Genomic DNA, 22,824 nt, shown 5'->3' on the forward strand with positions numbered 1-22,824 from the left:
ATCGGGGAAATAATGAGTATAATTTTTGGCGAAAGCTGCACTGATATATCAGAATGCCGCGAACTGTCGATGTCCCGAGTTGCTGAAAATGAAGAACGCCATCTCATGTTAACATCATGACAATAACCCAATGACATCATTACTATTATTTATAAGATATCAAATTGCACAATAACAATCAAACATTCTTTAGGCAAAAACAAGACTCAGACTGGCAAATGGACAGCTGATCTGAGCTGATGAGATTTCGTTTAGATTTGTAGGAAGTGTGTTTGGGTTCGAGTAGTCAGTAAATGACACAGGGAAAATGCCGAAATCATTCGTGGAGGCTCTCAAAGCAAAATATTGCGAAGATGAAGAGGACGCGTCGAATTGCGTTGTGAGCTTTGTCTACACGAACCGTCCGCGGAAGAACAGCGGAGGCGAAGGGGAGGCGGAGCTGGGCTATCTGACCAGTATGGTAAACTAAAGAGGTTTCATGTCTTACTTACTATTTCATTAAATGAATCGACCCTTGATTAAAATATGAATTGGGGGCATGTCTCCAACTTTCTTTTGTATTTCACAAAAAAAATTCAGTTGATAATCTGATACTGTATTACTGATACTGATATTCACACTGATTAATAAATAATGTCATTGAATAACTTCTCTAAAAAATTAGGCTAGTAAGTTCACTCATAAGGTTATGATATAACTAAGTTATATCATAACCTTGTTCATAGAATGAGTGAGTTAGACTTGTCTAACTAGTACTAGCATAAAGATTAAAGTAATTAAAATCTTGTGATTTTTAACTAACATGACTAAGTTAATATTCCTTTAATTATTGAATTAGTGTTCCAAAAATCTCATAATAAATTTGTAAGAAATACCGGTATATGATTCTCTTGGAGAAAAAACTTTGGCCAGTCATTTTCTGATTGAATATAAGGTGACCTACACAGGTCACAGCTGTATTGTAGGCTTTGTATGTCTGCGCACCCATTCACTTTACACACCATTCTGGTGATGAAAAAGGCTGCATTTTGAGGCTGTCACATGAATGCAATTCTTGATTTTGATTTTAAATTAATAATCTGAAATGATGTGTAAAATTTGTGGTCGTTGCATATCTTCTCTTACTAATCGTGCAGGGGGCTCTGCACAGACTAGGGGGATCTTACCCTTTATTGTACCCTATAATTGACTTTGTATGAGACATAACTTCCTCCAAGTTCAATCCACATATACAAATTATTCAAAAGAAAAAGATTTGACCTATGTTGGAAGATATTTTAGGCAAACAGCACGTACATGTACATGTAGAACTATTAATGTGCATGCATGACCAAATCAAATTTCAGATCAAGTTTGTGTTACTTTTTATTTAAAGCCAAATTTCCTAATTGAAGCACAAGTTTCAATACTAAAAGAAAACTTCAATTCAACTGAGTTATACATTTCATTTGTTTTGATCAAATATTAATCTAAAGCCCAGACAAGGGTCTATGTCCCCACATTGAATTCTAATCAGTATGATTCTTGTGCATTTTTTGGTTGATTCCATTTTTTTAATTTTACACACTATTCAACAGGTATGCTGTAGAATGATACATGTGTCATGATTCCCTAGAGCTAGCCATGTAGGCCTTATGAAAAAAAGTTATCAGAAGCAGAGCCGAGCCAGATACCAAGGACTGTATATACTATGTGCTTGCTTTCATTGTTCTCTATAGACCAGAATCTAGAATTCATTTGCCTTGTGTTGCTTTGCATTTAAAAAAGCATAAGGCATAAATGCATGCATTGAGGATATATAAGGTACAATGTAGACAAAATGTTGAATTTTTTTTGCTTTTCTTTATTTGAAGACAGAATTTAACCCGACTTCAGAATACGAGCCACTTTATTCTGAAACACAATTTGTTAATTTACTCAGACCTAGACACATTTAAATCCCAATTTATCATCTCTCAAGTTCCATAATATCCATGCAATGTTGTGCAGAGACAGAGAGATGAGATATATTATATGCTATCCCAAATTTCAATATATGTTAATTTTTTTCTAAGGCTATACTTGTAACAAGGGTTAATTTGACCCTGATTTGACAGAGGAACCATGAAGTACAGAGAAATCTCTTGAACCAGGGTGTTGGCAGTACCCACTTGAACAGGGAATACATGTATTGAAAATTTGATGAAAATTGATCAAAGAATCAAATAATTGTGATTTGCCCCATATTCACTTTTTGTCTTAATCAAAATCTTAACCTAAGGTTAAGTTTTTGAAATGTCATCATAACCTATTTCATGAAACTTGGACATAAGGTTAATCAAGTATCACTGAAAATCCTGCATGAGTTTCACGTCACATGATAAAGGTCAAAGGTCTTTTAGGGTCAATGAACTTTGGCTGAATTGGGGGTATCTGTTGAATTACCATCATAACTTTGAAAGTTTATGGATCTGACTCATGAAACTTGGACGTACAGGTAATAGTGATCAAGTATCACTGAACATCCTGTGCAAGTTTCAGGTCACATGGTCAAGGTCAAAGGTCATTTATGGTCAATAAACTTTGGCCAAATTGGGGGTATTTGTTTAATTACCATCATAACTTTGAAAGTATGTTGGTCTAGTTCATAAAACTTGGGACATAATAGTAATCAAGTATCACTGAACATCCTGTGCTCATTTTAAGTCACATGACCAAGGTCAAAGGTCAATGAACTTTGGCCATAATGGGGGTATCTGTTGAATTACCATCATAGCTGTGAAAGTTAATGGATCTGACTCATGAAACTTGGAGATACAAGTAATCAAGTATCACTGAACATCATGTGCGAGTTTCAGGTCACATGATAGGTCATGTAAGGTCAATGAGCTTTGGCCATATTGGGGGTATTTGTTGAATTACCATCCTATCTCTGTAAGTGTATTAGTGTAGTTCATAAAACATGGAAATAAGAGTAACCAAGTATCACTGAACATCTTATGCAAGTTATAGTAGTTTTCAAAGTCAGCACTGCTGCTATAATGAATCGCGTGATGCAGGTGAGACCGCCAGAAGCATTCCACTTGTTTATAAACCTTTTGTTCTGGTGACTGGAATTTCTAATGTGGTTTTTCTACATGTTTCTGTCTGATGACTGAATGCCTGAGTGATGATCAGATCATCAGAATAAAATTATGTAGGCCTACATGTACAATGCAAACATTCGAATAAAAAAGATATCTTTCCATAAATAGAAAAATTAGAAAGTTTTCTCTCTGGCTATTCTGGTGGCCAAGCTATAAAAGCTTCAAAGCCCTCGTGTTTTATTCTTCCTTTTTCTTGGGGGGGGGTGTAAATACTGTAATCAAGCTAGAGATCTAATACCATGGTCACATTTGTTCTACGGCGGCCGTACGGCGAGTCGAAAACAGACGTTTTATTAATTTTTATTCAAACCACCTATATGTAGCTGGTACAAAAATTGTAAAAACGGCTGTTTTCGACTCGCCGTACGGCCGCCGTAGAACAAATGTGACCATGGTATTATACTCTTGTTGGTTTGATCAGGGCCCTATCACAATATCGTAATAGGTCCATGCATGGTTTGATGTAAATTATATAAGTTTTTGTAACCTGGCCTTTCTCCGTTTTCTATTTCTCAAGGTCAAAAGGTATTAAAATTACATGTATTTGACCATGTTTGGAAAAAAAATAACTGATCATTTCTGTTTCCATTTTTCTGAGTTGGATACGGTTTGAATAAAGAAGTGAATAACAGACATGTCACTACAAAATTGATTTAAGCAGACTGATTGAAAAGAATCAACAATTACAAATGAAAGGCTGCCACTAATCACTACTCTACATGTACATGCACTTTATTTTGTTTTGTGTATTTTTTTTTCTGTTCCTGACGTGGCACAAATGACAGGGAAGGATATGACTTGAGTTTTCGGTCAGACCAGGAAATGATAAAAACAACAACCTACTGTGACTATAAAGCATGAATGAACAGGGTTACAGTCAGAGATCTGGGATTATCTATTATGTTTGTTGTTAAAAAGAATTAGATAGATATCACTAGAGTCTGGTAGTCTGCAAGTACAGACCCTTAGTTTTAACAATTGTGCATTTATGCAGATTCTGAAGTTGGGTTTATTTGACAAATAGGAGTCTGGCCTTGCAGACTAAAATTCAGGCTTGACTAAGGGATGCACCATTAGATATCCAGGGGTGGGGGTAGAAAGTTCCCACCCCCCCCAAAAAAATAGCAAAAAAAAAACTTGGTCCACTTACAAATCATCTGATAGGGGGGAAAACTTGTCTCAATGTACTAAGGCAAACTTGTCTCAATGTCCTAAGGCAAACTTTACTCAAAGAAGAAAGAAAAAAAAATTGCACCAACCCAAACTTCCAGCCCCCCTCCCCTCCTGAGTATCTAATGGTGCATCCCTAAAGATATACTCACACCCGCCCAACTCAGAAAAATACTTAGTTCAAGCATCAAAGTAACAAATTTTGTGCATTTAGATCTAACTAATACCCCTTTCATAAACCCAATTAAAATGAATTAGGCGGCTAATAGCAGCATAATTTGGTCGTAAAATTGGAGGAGGACAAGAGTTATCCGCATTACTCTGATGCTGCTATTATCCGCATAATAGCGGCATCGGAATAGGATTTTGAGTTTATGAACGCATTTCCAAATAATGCGGCTAATTGCCATGGTGCGGTCACAAGGTCACCCTTTTCCAACACAACCGCATCGGAGGGGGCGTGTCCAGTTGTCATGGCGATTATCCGCCTTTTTCAGGACGGGCGCTCGTAAAAATAATGCGGCTTATTTTCGGACTTTATGAACGCAATTTTTATTGAATTATCCGCATTACTCTTAGGCGGCTAATTGGAGGATAGGTTTATGAAAAGGGTATTAATTGGATGAAATTCTCCTAGTTTATGATTGAAACAATCTTGAGGTGTTTTTTTTATTCCTTGATAGAGTGTAGCTCTTACCTCAATTTATAGCTTATTGTAACTTGCTTTCACAGTGCAAATATCCTGTGAATGTCAGCAAGTACCCTCTAGATTGAGGGTACAATGTTAACTTCCCACAGGAGGCTACAGGCATATTACATATGCTTTTGATATTTCAGTTTGATTAATTAGTTATTTTGGGTTTTTTCTCCAAATCTGGTGGGTGTGAAGGGATTCTGTGTCATTGCATGTGTGTGTTGATTGCACCCTTCAGAAAGCAAACAAGTGATCAGGTTGGCAGGCCAGGGAGTTCATTGTTTTTATACTTGAAGGTCATGCATGGTCTATAAACAAGCGGAGACAATTATACTGGTAGAATGCAACAACACTAATTCATGCAATATGCACAGTAAGGAGTGACAGTCGAAATTGGTTCTCTGCTGAAATTCATATTCTATGGGCATTTTATTGTGATTCTTTTGTTTGTTCAACTAAAATGGACTTTGAAAAATCTTATCATGCATGAAAAATAAAGTCATCAAAACATGTCTTTCAATGGAAGAACCAACAAGCTGCTATTCTCCCGCATACTTTATGCAGTTAAGCAGCTAATACCAGATCAGATCCCAGCAATAAAGTAGATAAATAAACTGTTATGTAATAGCCTAGTCCCGCCTAGTATTGACCAGAGGGCCAGCTGGTCTACTTCCCTGCCTAACAAATTACATGTGGATCACATTTCATACAACTGAACCCAGTGAAGCCTATAAAATGAATGAGGCTTTATAAGTGACATAGCTGAGATTTAATTCAAATTTGTTCATATTTCATTTTAAAATTTTCCTATAGATTATCAAAAGAAATATACAACAAGAAAAACACTTCCCCATGGAATGAAAGAAAAAAAAGTGTTTTATTATGATTTAAAAATAATAAATGAATGGAAGGAAGAAGGAAAACATTGAAATTGAAAAATTAAATACCAGAGCTACCAATAGCAATATACAGGATTTTAAACACTTTCTGAATAAATGAATAAAAGAATTAATAGATTAATAAAAATAAGTAAATTAACAAAACTAATAAATATGAATAGATGAATGAATGAATGGATTGATGGATGGATGGCTGGATGAATGAAGAACAAAAGAACATATATGTGTGAATGATACACATACATGCATTGTAGACATGATAAAATCATGAATTAATGCATGGATGAAATCTCCATGCAATTTTTCAAACTTCTTATTTCTATCTTATCAAATATTTTGTACCACAAATTTGCTTTCAAAAATATTACATTAAAAATTTTTCCTGATAAAACATTGTACAGATTCAACCATCCATGTATGTTTTCCCTTTGATGCACTATTCAAAATCAATCATTATGTATGGAACTATCCTTAAATATAATGGTACGCATACATGATACTGAGACTAATTAACCATTTCCTATTTGGAACACCAACTTTATTTTTTTCTGTAAGAAAGATGGAGCAACGTTGCTCTTTGTGGTTTCAGTCATTAGGCAGGTCCCAAAAAAGTGGCTTCTTTCATCCGAGTGATATTCATGACGAGTGGTTTTGCATATTTAATGAGCTTGATGTGGCCAAAACACCACTTTTAATTCCGTCATTGCTGCTCTAAATATACATTTTATGATATTGGTATCATTTTAAAGAAAGTGAAACATTCTTTCAGGTCATGTGTGTGAGTTTATTTAAAGATTTTGTATTGTAGGTGAAATTTATGATCTAAAACATGCTATAAAATAATTTTTTTCACACAAAACACAGACTACATTGTGCAATGTCCCTTGTCCTACTTTTTTCTTCCTTTTTTGAAGAGCTACTGTGAAATATTGAGACTAAAACATTTTTACTTCACCAAATAAGCAACAAATTAACTCAAGCAGGATATATGTTCCCATATTTTGTTTTGCTGCTTTTTTTTAGGTTTGGAATGATGCTGAGGTACAACTATAATTAATGTGCATATTATTATTATCATTAATATTATTTTGTTGTTACTATTATTATCATTATACCCCCTCCAAACAAAGTTTGAAGGGGGTATACTGTAGGAATCAGCGTACAGTTCGTTAATTGCTTCATCCATTTTCAACCAATTCTCATGAAATTTGGCTCACACATTGGGTTCGAAGTAAAGGTATGAGAGACACATATTTTTGTGTGCGTCAGAATAGTATTGCCATGGTAACAACATATTTTAGGCCCCAAATTTGGTATATAGGTTCAAATTACTTGATTAGTTTTCAACCAATTCTCATGAAATTTGGCTCACACATTGTTTTTGAGGTAAAGATGTACAGGACATATTTTTGCATATGTCGGAAATTGTGTTGCCATGGTAACAATATATAATATGTTAAAAATGAGGCAAAAATCTTGCAGTTCACACCACTTCATCAGTAATTCTCATATTTTGCTCACATATAAGTCTGGGGTAAAGATAGGCAAGACATATTTTTTTCCATGTTTTGGAAACTGTTGCCATGGTAATGGTGTAGGGCATGGGTATTAATCACCTTCAGTGACAGTTCTTGTTATTATAATTATTATTTATGGTGATTATGGTTATTATTAAAATCATTATTATCATCATTATTGAACATTTTCCTCCTATTTCTTGTCCATCAGGTATTATCAATGAACAGTATCACTCATGCCGGTATCCCCTCAGATGGGCTAGCCTCCCTTTGTCCAAATGTGACAGACCTGGATATATCGAGCAATCTGATTGGCTGCTGGGATGAAGTCATCAGTATAATCCAGTCTCTGGACAAGCTTCAGTTCGTCAACCTTAGTGGGAATCGGCTACAAGATCCAAAGGTGAATGAATATTGCATCTTCTCCGGGGGGGGGGGGGGGGGGGAGGACGGTCATTGAGATGTGACCACCACGTTTGTCTACAAATACTCGTAAAAAGGGTTGTTTTTTATGATCGGATGATGTACATGTATACAGCGAAAAGGTTATCAAAATCACCAACATCAGGGAAAAAAATATACCTTTCAACAGTTTAATGGTGCTTGGAAAACAAATGTGTTTCATACTGATATTTGTGACATTTTTGATTTTGCATGTGTATGGAAAAATGTGACAAAAAATTGTTTAAGTGCAAGGCAATCCCAGCTGAAAGTTGATTTGGATAAAAAAAGAGAGGAAAAAAACAAACAATATGCATTCTTCTAAAGTAACTCAAAACTGTCTCTAAATCGGATACATATTTTTGTATGGTTGCACATGGTTTTTCATGCCATACTTGGCTCTTTGAAGATCAGTTTCATCTGTTCCTTTTCTTGAACCACTACAGAAGTCCCTTGCCAACCTCTCTGGTGTGCGGTTTGGTATAGAAAACTTGGTGCTCAACAACACGGGTGTGTCCTGGGGCGAGATCCTCCTGATATGCCGATGTCTTCCACGGCTTCGGGAGCTGCACGCCAGTCAGAACGGTGAGTGATCCTAATTCCTACAGGTATACCCTTAAATCACAGAGTTTAGTGATTGATTGTAGAGTTGATTTTCATGCTTGATTGCACATAATGGTTAATAAAGGGATGCTCCGTGCTGATGATATTTATATCTCAATAAGTAGAGTAAAATTCACAGAGCAAACTGCTGAAAATTTTATCAAAATCAGGCAACAAATACCAAAGTTATTGAATTCTAAAGATTTGTATTATTCAGGTGAACAGTTCTGCTATTAATGTAATGAAAAACAAATTAATGATTCTTATAATGAAGTGCTAAGCCCTGTGATACTGGCCCTCGGTGAATGAGGAAAGAAGCTTGCTTCATGCATGTACAGTGTATTTTGTGAGAACTCAATGTGGAATCCATCCATCCATATTGATGCCTTGATAAGAGTTTGCAGATACTAACTTTTGTTCGTTTTTAAGTCACTCAATAAGCAGGCACCTTTACCGTAAGTAACGGTGTATTAACCGCACCTTTTTCTCGGCGGGATAGAAGCAAAAGTCGGGGGTGCGGTTTATACACGGTGACGGGTTTGAGCCAGCCCGCCGTAACCCCTCCCATACATGTACGATGTCTGCCAGTTCACAACACATCAAGTGGCCGGGCGTAGCCGCCCAGGCAATGTCGTTTAGAGGAGTATGAGCCGCGGGTAATGGGAAGCGATTATTACGATCTTAATTAAATATTGTCCAAAACAAACGCACCCACCTTCATGACACTAATTTTGACTTTACTCTCTATTCAAAGTAGTGATGTTCCCTGGCTAAGTTAAAAGAGACGCCAAGCATACTCGGTAATATTTTGTCACCGCTGAGCGAGAGTTGAGTGAGCTTAGAGATTGCGTTGTAATATGGTTATAGTGCGACTTAAGCTGGTGCTATTCAAAGTCCCGTTTCGCGCCAGCTTGTTTTTTTTCCTTCCTGTTTGCTTTTCATAAGATACCATGTAAACCATGAACAAGAGAGACGGCATGAAGCCGTAAAAAACAACTGGACAAAATGTCAATTTCTTTGTTTCTTGAACCATCCTGTAATCCCATATCCCAAATTCATGCTAAGACATCAAATTTCTGAAAGTGATTGTGAGGTTGTGATCCAAGAAATGTGACTGTTTCTTCCTCCTACGCTGGGAAAGACACAGATCATAATTTGATAAGATGTACTGGCATGACTGATACTGTATCGTAGTTTGCAATGTAATGGCAGTGCTATGTGTGTGTGTACACTGTGATGTGCACTGTACACCGAGGTGAGTGAGTGTGTAAGTGGCCAATGTTGTCAAGTTATGTTTATAAACAATGGCAGAAAATCTGTGGTTCTATATTATCTCTATATCATTTATGAATCTAAAGATATTTCCCATTATTTCATTTGTCGTCCATGCAAGCATTAAGGAGTAAACTGTCTTTTGATTAACATTTTCTTTTACCTAGGCTATACGGACATCCCGGCTTCTGCAGAATGTCTCAGAGAATGTTTCCGAAAGTTAGAAGTCCTCCATCTCACAAATAATAACTACACAAGGTAAGAACCCTGTGCTTTCTTTGGGCACCCCCTTTGCGATTCAGGCATTCTACTACTAAAGATACCGGCCTGCCAACTATTCCCTTTTTTCCAGGCGTTACAAAGTTTTTATCATATTTTTCAACCAAAATAGGAGCACTCTGTTTTTCCATTTATTTAAGATAAAATATAAGTCAGCCCCTGTGTGTAGTGAGGTATGGCGGTGTGTATATAAGTGTAAGAGTTATATAATTTTTCAACACTTGTAATTTCTCGATGAGAATGCTTAAAATCTATCTTTAAAAAAAGTGAGGGAGACATACCTGACATGGAGCAGAAACATTCGCGCCTTGCTATTAGGACTCCTTTTTTTCATTTTCAAATGTTGGCAGGCCTGAAAATGATCAATATGAAGTGAGATTGGATCAAATCTGTGAAATGGAGTGAAATATTTTCTGGTATCTCATGAAGGAAATCCATCCAACACAATTATTATCTTTAATGATCGTTATTCAACAGACAGTATGGCAATATGGCGTGATATTGAGCAACATGTCTTATACATGTACCTTTAATTTATATACCTATGCGGAATTCGTCAGACTTTGGCACTTTTGGGAATCCAAATTGGCCCATTTCATAATGTTACAACTTCATGTACAGTATGGTATCTTTGCCCTTATGGTAGCTACCATGGTAACAGTGCTCAGCAGCCAATCAAAATCAAAGATTCTTTGGTAGTTACAATAATGGCAAAGTAGCCATATAGGTGTAAGTCTATATGAGATGGCCCTTGCTATTGCATATATGCAGGGGCCCATTGCAGAAAGAGTTGCAATCAATCGCAACTCTAACTCTAAAAAAATCATGCGCAACTCTGAAAATCATGTGCAACTTGATTTTCAACCAATCAACAGTACACATTTGGGACTTGCGACTTAATTTTTTTACTTGCATTTAAACGCAACTCTTTCTGGAACGGACCGCTTATCATGCAGACTTAATGTATGTTGTAATAAAAACCTAAAATTACATGTACCTAAAGAGATACTAATTGATTATACATGACATCCTGTTCTACAGTTGGGAGCAGGTCATACCACTGTCTCTACTGCCTGCTCTTCACACCTTGATGTTATCAGAGAATCCACTGACCAACATCCATTATGTCATTGCTGTACACAGCAAGGAGGATGGAGAGGTGAGTTTGTTTATTCACCAAAAGAATGTGTATGTACTGCCTGATAAGAAGTGTATTGCAAATGGTAACAGATTTGATAATGTACAGTAAGCCTATAAGTTGACTTTTTGCTCTATAAGTAAATAACTAGATTATTGGTTACTTTAAGTTATTGTTTGAAATTGAAAGAAGTTAGGTTGAGCATTGTGGCCCAGTGGATTACTCTCCGGACTTTGAAACAGGCGTAGTTTCCTTCAGCAAGAAATCAATCCACATTGTGCTGCACTCAACCCAGGTGAGGTGAATGGGTACCTGGCAAGAATTTATTCCTTAAAATGCCAAGTACGTAAAAGTTGCTTGAGCTGCAGCCAGGGTAATAATATCTAAGTCCTTTGGAGGCGCCTAGAGGCGTTATTTATAATGTGTTATGCGCTATACAAGAACTAACTATTATTATATTATTAGTCATAGTAGAATTCAGAATGGTGTGAAACCTGCATTTGGACTACAACTTATTTTGCTGAATTTATGTGTTTTTGGTCAAACTTGCCATTCCATTGTATTATATTTGTATATATGTGGTGCACTTTGTACAGGATATAAATAATAAAATGGATGTATGCTCAGATAACCAACCTGATCCCGTTGTTTGTGAAGTGGTGACCGAGATTCTGGACAAACTCATTGAAGATGCCTCCACCATGTCCACCCAAACAAGCCAGGATGATCCATCCTGCAGTCCGTCCCACAGGGTGTCCGATCCGTCCTACGACAGTGGCATGGAGGACTGCCAGCCAAACACACCAAGACGCATCCCCAAGGAGAGACTCTCTAGCCAGGGTTCCGAAGACGGCGATCCTTGCGGTGATTCTGGCTACGGAGCAATGAGACAGGACAACCCGCTCGTCGCAGAGAAGGCCGTCCATCAAGTGCTGCCGGGAATCAGCGAACACGGTGCTAAACCAGTCCCTCTGTCTCCTCCAAAGTCTGAAGACAAGAGGAGGAAACTTTCAGAGAAGAAGCCCCTGGATGCTTCTGGCACTGTCCCAGAGAGCGATAACCGCAATGAAGAAGTGCTTGCTGATATTAACACTGATAAGTTTGCCTACTTTGAGATTGCTTGGGACCCTGATGAAGCCATCGGCCATGAAGAGGAGGAGGAGGTAGTGGAGATGGTGGAAACAGTGGAGGAAAAAGAGGAGATGCCATCTATATGTCCTTTTACCTGGTTTCCCAACCTGAAAGTACTGTGTGTGACAAATACCAAGGTGGATCAGTGGTCTGATGTGGAGTCTATCAGGGCATTCCCCTGCTTGGAATCTCTTCGGGTTAAGGTGAGTTATCTTGTCAAAGACATCATAGGTGTCAGTAGTACTTCTACCAATTAAGACAATTTTTAAGGGACATTGGGCTCAGAAAACAATGAATCGCCTTCCGTAGGCCATTTTGGATAGAAGTCTTGACAGGTGAATACACTTTCATCAGCGATCGCAAACATTTTGCCAAGTTTTGTTTTAAAAATTTTAATGGTTATTTGATCTACATTGAAAAAAAATAGGAATGCCTGGAAACATTAAGAAATTTGGCAAATATTGTGGTATGAATGTTATGAAGATTAGAAGGAAATCATTCATCATTGTAATGTATCAAGGTTGCATATCAAAATATTGCATTCTGGATAAGGATGCAGGGTCCCTAAGAGTTAATTTAGGTCTTGAGATGGCGCTCTTCGAAGTTGCTGTAGCATAGTGGCTTTAACAGTGTCCTATACTACATCGGCAGACCTATTTATAACTCATGCCAATTGGATCAATGTTATAAATTCACCTCAGGTGGTGTTGGTGCTAGTTAATATGAAGTGTACTTCCAACACCAACACCAGCCCCATCACTGAACTTGAAAATCACCCAATGTATGAATTTACTTTCTCTTTCTCATTAGGGTGTGCCTTTCCTTAAGAATCTCGCTTCAGATGAAAGGAGGAAGCTGCTAGTTGCTAGGTGAGTTCCACAAGGATGTTTTCTTTCAAAACAAAGCAATACCAGATATTATGTATATCTGACCATCTACGTGCTGGACCAACCTGAAATGATCCGCCTCTGCTTTTTGCTTAATACAAAAAGTCATTGCTTTCAGAGTACTAGTATCATGGCTTGAGTAGTTCACAAAGTAAAGTGAAAATGGAAGAAAATAAAATGGGAGCTGGATGTACAAAAAGTTTAAATATGTTTTTAAATCGCTCAGTAAAGTGGAGTTCCATAATTTTGTCATGTTGATGGCATAAATGATTTAATGCTTGTAAAATTTTGATAGTTTCTTCCTTTGAATATAGACCAGGGCTCTTGTACATGTTCTTTTGAATTTCCTAAGATACCAAGAATTTTGCTACATTTGGTTTACAATGGATATATCTTTCATGCTAGTATTTATTAAGTTTATGATATAACCCCAAGAACTTTATTATGAGGGGGTAAATACGTATATTCTTTATGCAGTTATATATTAGCAGGACTACATGTATCTGTCTACCAAAGAAATCTGTTGACATTGATTTGGCCAGCTTTGGGGGAACCTGTCACATTGGTATGCCTTTGGCGTATTAATTGGTTTGTTGGGACAAACCTGACTGCACCAAGTCAGACTAATTTTGGAATGCTATGTTGACTCAATAGGAGCCTAGAAAGCTCAATTGGTAGAGCACTGGTCATGCAGGCCATGTTCTCGGGGTCAATTCCTGGTCAGGGCATTGTAATTTTCCTTAATTTTCTCTAATTACAATCAATCCATTGTGTAAAGAGGATTCATGCTGATAATTCTACTGATCAGACAAAGCATTTCCAGCATGACAATGTCAGGATATAATGAGTTGCATATCAAAATAGAATTGATTCACCACCAATTTTTCACAAATTTTATGTAATTTGGAATTTAATTCAACTTTTGTGAATTCTGTTGACAGCCTACCCAATATTAAGATCCTCAATGGGAGTGAGATAAAGGAAGAGGAGAGAGAGAAGAGTGAACGTTTCTTCATTCGTCATTTCGATGAACATCCCGAGCCCCCGTCATGGATTGAGGATCTGGTGAATAGACACGGTGAGTTCCTATTGATAATCATTTGATCCTTGTTTCAGCCATACACAAAGGGTTGTGATTGATCCAATGATTCTTAACTATGGAAAGCCAGCAACCCCAATATAGAATTCAGAAGTCTGTGCAAAGTTATTGAGCATATGATGTATGATCAAGCATAATTATCCTGATAAATCATGGTGTTTACATTGTTAACTACTTTTCCTGGGGAGTGTTTCACAAGGATTTAAGTGTGACTTTGAGTCGTACTTAAATGCCGACGCGTATAAAATATTGAACCCGCGATCTTAGTTGATCAATACATGCGCGTCCTCTTGGCATGATCTGATCAATGAGGTGATGTCTTTCATACCGCATGCAACTAGGCATGTAAGTGCGACTCTAAGTCATAAAATACTTTCTTCGTGAAACGCCCCCTGTAGAAAGAATTATGACATTGTTGGCCCCACTCATCCTATGCGGTGTGAATGCACAAAGATCCAATTGCAATACATTGCCAATCGCATCTCAGTGCAGTCGCATTGCAGGACAGCACATACATTGCCACATTCACAATACACTGCATCTCGATGGCATCTCATCTTTTACGTGCATGTTGCCTGTGCCGCGACAGCGCAGCTCAACAAATAGATGATGACGACGTAGTCAAGGACAATTGTGATTGGCGGAAATTATCAAAATAGGAGAATCACAGGAAAATTATTGACATTTTAAAGTATCATTACTTTCTTAGTACATTGATTTGGATGAAATTGTTGATGTTATGCTTGTTTGAATTTTCTCCTTTTATCTAAATCCACTTTTTGTTGGAGTGGACTTGACCTTTTTGAAACAGTTTCCTCTCTTTCATTTTCCAGGTGCACTCAAGCCTATCACAAAGATTGATATTGAATTTTTCTCTACTTCAATCCACTTTTTTTTGGAGTGGACTTGACTTTTCTTTTCATGCTGAATTAATTTTTGAGAATATGATATGTAATCAAGCATAATTATCCTGATTAATCGGGGTGTTCACATTGTTAACTACTTTTCCTGGGGAGTGTTTCACAAAGATTTAATATGATATTGAAGGAGGAGAGACCTGTGGGTCACAGTTTTGTGTGTGCGCCCTTCCAGGAGAACCAGATTCGCTGGCTCCTCCAATAAGCGCCTTTGAATGTCTCTGACAGATATATGGCGCTATACAAATGCTGTGCATCATCATCATTAATTTTGGAATAATAATGACAATTGTTTCCATGTTATTTTCTTTTATTCAAGATTTCCATATAGTACCATTGATACTTATTATCGTTATATAGATATTAACCCAAAACTACTGCCTTTTATTAGCTTATCTAATTTGAAAGTAGGGGAGAAACTAATCATTATGATTGTGGAATTTTATTGTATAAATGTGCAAGATTGCAACATCATGCGCGAAGGGTTAAAAACAATTTCCTCTCTGTCATTTTCCAGGTGCACTCAAGCCTATCACAGAGATTGATATTGGTAGAGGATATCAGGAGCATGCGCACCTGTCCTTTGTCTACAGCGGTAGATGCATCCACCAGGCAACCATCCATGTGGTACAGAATGTCTCTGAACTCAGGAAATACTGTGCTAAGCTACTCAACAAACCAAAAACGTTAGTCTCTGTCTGATTGTATATTACCATGTATCCACCAGTTTCCTGTCGTTAATACAGAATTCAGTCAAGAAATATCAGGATTTGGGAGAAGGAACTCTGGTCTTAATTCATGGAATTTCACAGGAAACACACAATTTTTTATGTGCCAAAATTGGATTTTCAAAATATATTATGAACATTGTGTATATCGAAGCGAAATCCAATCAAACAAAACCTTGCATCGTTGGAAAACGTGATATAACCTGTTTGCAGTGTTCACAGTGTGCTTGCCTGGCTTTATCTGCAATCTGTAGGGTGCATGTATAATCAAAACACGTTTCTCTGAGGTTTGAAAGTTTACCACTACTTATTGTTTTTTGTACCTGTCACTGGAGAACGCATGATTTGCATTTTAGAAAACATCAAATGGGGATATTATGTTGTAGATAATTGAGGAAAATTCAGCTATTAATCCATAGAGATGCACCTAGATAAGCTTTGTGGTTAGGCAGATTGGTTGAATGAAAAGAATTTGAATGCAAAATTAAAGAGGAGTAAAAATGTAGAGGTTAGAAATGCATGTGAGAGATTTAGAAAAGTATACCTCTTAATGAAATAAATTCCAATTTTTATTTTGTGTCACTTTATTTCAAAATTCATGAAGGATCAGATGACATATAAAAATAACGCAATTCCATAGCAGTTTACAAACACAATTAACAAAGGAAATAAAAGTAGCTCAGGTCCTGGCTTATTACCTGCCAAGGCAGGACATACAGTATAGAACATAATACTAGATAGAAAAGAGAACAGAATAATATATCATTGCAAAGATCTTGGTTGTGATTGATCTCGTAATGAATTTGTATATTGTATAGTCGAAATAAATAAATCATGTAAAAAGGTAAACATATGAACAAGGGAATTACTCTTATTGATACACAACAGTTGTTGAAGGACAAGTCCATCCCAACAAAAACTTTATTTGAATAAAAAGAGAAAAATTCAACAAGAATAACGCTGAAAATTTCATCAAAATCAAAAATGTAAAATAAGAAAGTTATAGCATTTTAAAGTTTCACTTCATTTCACAAAACAGTTATATGCACATCTCGGTCGGTATGCAAATGAGGAAGTGATGACATCACTCACTCACTATTTCTTTTGTATTTTATTATATGAAATATGAAATATTTTTTCTCGTCATCGTCATGTGAAATGAAGTTTCATAAATTCCATTATTTTAACATTTTGTGCTTCAGGCAAGGAGGTCCTAATTGTCAAATTGGTAAAAATTGAAATATCGTATAATTCAAACAATAAAAAACAAAAGAAATAGTTAATGAGTGACATCATCGACTCTCTCATTTGGATGTAACTGGCTCGTTCATATAACTATTTTGTTACAAATAAGTGAAACTTTGGAATGTCATAACTTTCTTATTTTACGTCCGATTTTAATGAAATTTTCAGCATTGTGCTTGTCTGATTTTTCTCTATTGATTCAAATCAACATTTTTCTGAGGTGGACTTGACCTTTAATTTTATTGGTATTATACATGCCTTTGTTCTTTATCATCTATTATCTAGGGTTATACGCATGTACCATCATTCCAAGTGCCCTCACACGGGAGAAACCGAGTTGAACCTTCTCCATCAGGACCTGCTTCCGATGAGCCGCTACGACATGACCCACGGGGATGAGATTCACATCGAGACTGCAGCGTACGTGCAGCCCCTCACCGCAGCCCAGCGGGTATCCAGGTCATTGCATGTCACCATTAGATAGATGCTGATCATACAGAGGAGAAAGAATAGTTTAATTATGATTGAAACTGTTGATGATGCATTCAGTATCTTAACTTGTAAGACGACAGTGCGACTGGCCGCTTCAAGCCGTCTTATACATGGATGATTCATTATAAGGAGGAGTGGGATTTTTTCCGATGCTACGAAGAATGTGTTGGTATTCTCATTTGTATGTAAAACCACAACAGGTTTGCCTGCTTCTCAAGGCCATTACACTTAGAGGGGGAGAGGCAAAGAGGAGGAGGATTAAGTAAACTGCTCTAAAAGGGTGTCTATCCTTCACTAGAAAGACATGTTTTCATACTAGTAACTCCACCATGTGACCAGCTGCTTCAAAACCACTTCTGGCAGAATTGATTAAGAGGGGAAGGAAGGGGGGGTATTCACGAGTCTGGTAAGAATTTCTTTGTATCATTAATGACATGATAGGATGCTATTAGTCTTCTTCTTACAAGGATGAGGAACATAGACTAAAGATGATGACAATTGTGAGGATGAAGAGGAATATGATGATGATGATGTTGATGATAACAATACTTGTGATGATGATACTTCTGTTGAAGGTAACAATAACCACCTTGCTTCCTCATCAATGGACATCGTTCGAGAGATTCATGTTGGTTTCCAAAGCTCAAGTAACAAATGAAGATGAGGATGAAAATAGTGAGGATTGCAATGAATAAAACTACATGTCTATTCTTGTAGCTAATTTAACAACCCCTTGACTGCCCAATTTGGCCTGATTTCACAAAGTTAGTTTTGTATCCATGGTCAGATAATGCAGATTTCTCAAATTCATTACTGCCAATGTTGGATGTTTAGTGAGAAAGAGACCAACAATGAATGCACACTGTTTTCACAAGGTGCTCAATTCATGCTTGTTACTAAGGCTACTGCTTTGTCATGCAAATTGGCTGACATAAAGAAGCATGATCATTCATTTGAAATGATGTTATCAAAGTAACATGCATTATGTTTTCACCCTGTAGATGTAATGTCTGAAACTGTGCCCCAAATCTTTGGGACTAATCCAGTTTTATGTTCACTCCGATGCAAAATCTGATCTTACATATTCTCCTAAAGCGTTGACCATCATTTCTTGATGATGATTACTGCAGGGGAGCGTTTCACAAGGAGTCAAGTGTGACATCAAGTCTTTTGCTTGAATGCCATTGCACATGATTTGACCAATGGGATGATGCGTTTTTATTACTTGTTAACACCTCCCCCCCCTCCATATTCTCTTATTTTTGTAAATAACAAGGTTACAGAGACATATGTGCTGCCCATGACTGATAATGTGCAATCCTTTTCAATCAGGTTTGTCAAAATTTCTGGGTTTTTTTTATTATTGTCATTCACTGTTGCCTGGGTCAGCTTTCATCAGAAAGACATGTTCATATTAATAATTTGAAGTGACCCCTTCCTTTGTACATTTGATTCTCATATATGATGCCTCTTCCAGAGTGGCTTTATCGATAAAATTATATAGTTAGGTTGGTAGAAGCTTATTTTCTAATCATTTGCATGTTTATAATTCAAAGTGATGCCATCCTGTATAATGTATATGGGTTTTTCCACATTTGTAGAAAATGTTGTTTTATTTTTGCTCTTGTCAGATGGTTTGTGAAAACTGCTTTTTTTTTTTACAAAAAATAGAACATCTCAGTTTCCTTCCTTTTCCTGTATTACCCTACATGTATTTGTCAATGTATTGTAAAATGTTCATTGTAATAATAACAGTGATTAGCTGTCTGTAGTAGCCTTCTCTTTTTATTTTGAAGGCTTTAGACGGTCTGGCATATTTCATGGCTAAACTTGTATTTGCTGGCCAATTAGACAGGAAATATAAATCTCTGCCATTGACATTCTACACAAAAGCTCAAAGTCATTTTTGACAGTGTCCTAACAATACTACAAACTGTGGAAATTAGGCTTACGTAAGCTACTAGACGACAAATACCAGGTCTCACAAACTTTGTAATTGATTTTACTGCAAGCTAGGCTTCTCTAATAGATCAAATAAGGCTTACTTTAGCTATTAGATGACAAATACCAGGGCCCCATCTTACAAAGAGTTATGATTGATCCAATCATCGTAACTGTATGGAAATCCATCAGTTTCATAATTTTTTCTACAGGAAATTTGCAAAATGTCCTTTGTAAACAAAGGAGAACACACCAAATTGTCAAAAAAATCAATGAATTTAGGGCTATATATTCATAGCTAAATATTTTTTTTAAACAAATATGCATTTTAGATGTTGACGTTGCTGGCCGTCCATAGTTGCGATTGATCGGATCAATTGTAACTCTTTGTAAGACGGGACCCAGGTCTCACCAAACTTGTAATCAATTTTATTGCAAGCTAGGGTTCTCCAATAGAGCAAATTAGGCTTACTTTAACTACTAGATGACAAATACCAGGTCTCACCAAACTTGTAATAAATTTTATTGCAATTAGTGTTCACCAATAGAGCAAATTAGGCTTACTTTAGCTATTAGAAGACAAATACTAGGTCTCACCAAACTTGTGATTAATTTTATTGCAAGCTAATTTTGTTGAATAGAGCACATACTTAATTCAAGTCCTGTTTTCATACGTGTGTGATTTGCAAATCTCCTTGGGGAGAAACCCTATTGATTTAACATCAATAGTTAGGGAATGTCATGAAAAAATGTCTTGTGTGTGAATAGAGTGTATCCAAAAGATTGAAATGTAGTTTTTTTTTGCTTTATCTTAAATATTTGAAATCCTAATGTATTTACATATTTATTTTAGAAAGTCACAATGTTCCCTTCCTCTGTCTATTCAGGAATCGGTAAATGCATGGTTAATGAGTTAAAGATACATTTGATACAGTATTTGTAATGGCACCCACGTGTAGATACAAGGTATTAATTTATTTATACACACCATTTATAAAGTATCTCTTATATGGGCATTTGTACACCTTTTTAAACATACAAGAATTGGCTTTCTGTAATTTTATTTATACATGTGCTCATTTTGCAAAATACTGAATTTTACAATTATGGCTTCATTGTACAATGTTACATAAGTATTAATTACCAGGGATAGTGTGTTTTAATACTTAAAACTGTTTAAAACCATCTTTACAATGCACTTGCATTGGTATTAATTGTATGGTAGCTAATCTTTTCAACGTAAAACCATGGAGCTAATAGCTCTATGGTAAAACCATTTTCTTTGCGATACCATGATAGAATTTGGCCTTAAAACTTGAACTTTAACTATTTAAAACCATCTTTACAACATCCTTGCATGGATATTAATCGTATGGTAGCTAATCTTTTCAACATGAAACCATTTTCTTTTTGTTACCATGAAAGAATTTGGCCATGTTTAAATCGTCTTTCAGCAGCTGTACTGCCAGTCATATTACCTCTGCCCCATGTATAATATCCTGAGTATATTTCTTAATGCACTTTAATTCTTAATTTTGTTTTACTTTTGGGAAAGTAAATGAAATTCTATTAATGTCTAGCATCCCAATCTTGTTTGCCTTACAAAGATATTTCATGGTAAATTAGTACACAGTAAAAATGCTGTTTAAATGTTTGAGCACATTCTTTAAGCCCATTAACTTATTTACTAATATAAACTTTACACTTGTTTAAACTTTTTAAACAATTTGTTTAAAAGTTTTAACTACTTGTTTAAAAGTTTGAACAGACTACAAAATACTACATAGTTTGTAATGAACTTTTAAAACAACTTGATTAAAAGTTTGAACTACTTGTTTAAAACTTTGAACAACTTGTTTTAAGTTTAAACAATAGATGATAGAGTGACGGTCTTAAAACAACATACTTAAATACTAGTATTTGAACAGTGTTTTTACAGTGTATTGGCTGATGCATTGATAGGGCACATGAGAAAAAATATGTGCCAGTTATACTTAACCTTATGTATGTGGGTATATATAATATTACAGTGCTAATTAGTAGAGTTACAATATGATTTTGTTAAGTATGTCTGAATAGTCTCATTAAAATATATGATAGCAATGAAATAGTTTGGCCATAGGAATTGGTGCAATTAGATGGCTTGCTTATGATAAGTAATATGAATTAATGATTTTACAATATATTTTTACTGTGTATATTATCAATGGTAAGTAATTTTTCACTCTTATACAAGCAAACATATTCTAAGATATCATTTATTAGATTACTAAGAAGTAGGAAATAGAATGATTAAGAATTATTTCAATTTTACAATTATTGAATTATGGCAACTTCAGATCGGTATCAGTTAGCTATTAATCTACTAACGAGCGTATTATGATGACATAAGTTATGATGTGAGAATTATGACAACTGGATACTTTTGATAATTCATGAACTTCTCTTATTTGAATAAAAAAAATCCTACAAATATAGAAGAATAATTGAAGGGTTTGAGTGGTTCAAGTGAGTAAATCAGATCTACAAACAAAAGTGAATAATATTTTTACTTTATTTTTAACAATAAAAGTATAGAAATTGTGTGAATTATATTTTTTTCTGTACAATGTATTGGTGTAATTTGAAATAAAATACAGGAAGATACCATATCAACCATGCATCTACTTCATTGATATATTTTTTTTGATAAGCAATTGAGTAAGTGAGAAAGGTTTTTTTTTAATGTGGGATCATGTCGAGAATTATTTTTTAATTTGGGTGAAATTTTCTGAATCAAAAATACCCATGTATGTATATCCATATAAAATTCAATTTTTACTAAATGAAAGTCTCCTCAACTTTTCCATTCAGCATCATTATATTACTTGCAATCGAATGAGTTTCTGTATTCCAAAGGTTTGATCAAGTAAGCTTGATCGAGTCAATAGAATGAACTTAACTAATGAATTATATCAACTTTTTTTTGGGGGGTGGACCATTGAACCTTAGGTTCTGTATTCCAAAGATTTGATCAAGTAAGCTTGATCGAGTCGATAGAATGAACTTAACGAATGAATTATATCAACTTTTTTTTTTGGGGGGGGGTTGGACCATTGAACCTTCATGGCTTCAGAACAGCAAACCTTGTTTTGTTTTTGGATTAACCAACATTTGGAATATACTGTATTTTGAACCATATGTATTTTCGGAGAAACAAACTGGATGAAGATTTAGCCTTTAGATTATTCAAACACGAGTAAGAAA

At 35.8% G+C, this 22,824-nt stretch overlaps 1 protein-coding gene across 1 annotated transcript; it reads left to right on the forward strand.

The window, feature by feature from the left end:
- The first annotated feature begins 148 nt into the window (after positions 1-148).
- On the forward strand, positions 149-22,234 carry LOC121416403. The gene is made up of 10 exons (XM_041609932.1): positions 149-460; positions 7,617-7,808; positions 8,293-8,431; positions 9,889-9,979; positions 11,042-11,159; positions 11,735-12,472; positions 13,080-13,138; positions 14,098-14,234; positions 15,690-15,858; positions 17,431-22,234. Exons 1-10 carry the CDS (start codon positions 308-310, stop codon positions 17,627-17,629), a joined length of 1,995 nt encoding a protein of 664 aa, XP_041465866.1. The 5' UTR covers positions 149-307; the 3' UTR covers positions 17,630-22,234.
- The last annotated feature ends 590 nt before the right edge of the window (positions 22,235-22,824 follow it).

Source organism: Lytechinus variegatus, chromosome 1 (genome assembly GCF_018143015.1).
Source record: "Lytechinus variegatus isolate NC3 chromosome 1, Lvar_3.0, whole genome shotgun sequence".
NCBI classification, from domain to species: domain Eukaryota; kingdom Metazoa; phylum Echinodermata; class Echinoidea; order Temnopleuroida; family Toxopneustidae; genus Lytechinus; species Lytechinus variegatus.

What these genes read in the sequence shown, in the direction of transcription:
- LOC121416403 (XM_041609932.1), top strand. Translation starts at nt 308, where the DNA reads ATGCCGAAATCATTCGTGGAGGCTCTCAAAGCAAAATATTGCGAAGAT. An exon ending in GCTGCACGCCAGTCAGAACG is followed by an intron (nt 8,432 to 9,888) that starts GTGAGTGATCCT and finishes TCTTTTACCTAG; the next exon opens with GCTATACGGACATCCCGGCT. An exon ending in ACAAATAATAACTACACAAG is followed by an intron (nt 9,980 to 11,041) that starts GTAAGAACCCTG and finishes CCTGTTCTACAG; the next exon opens with TTGGGAGCAGGTCATACCAC.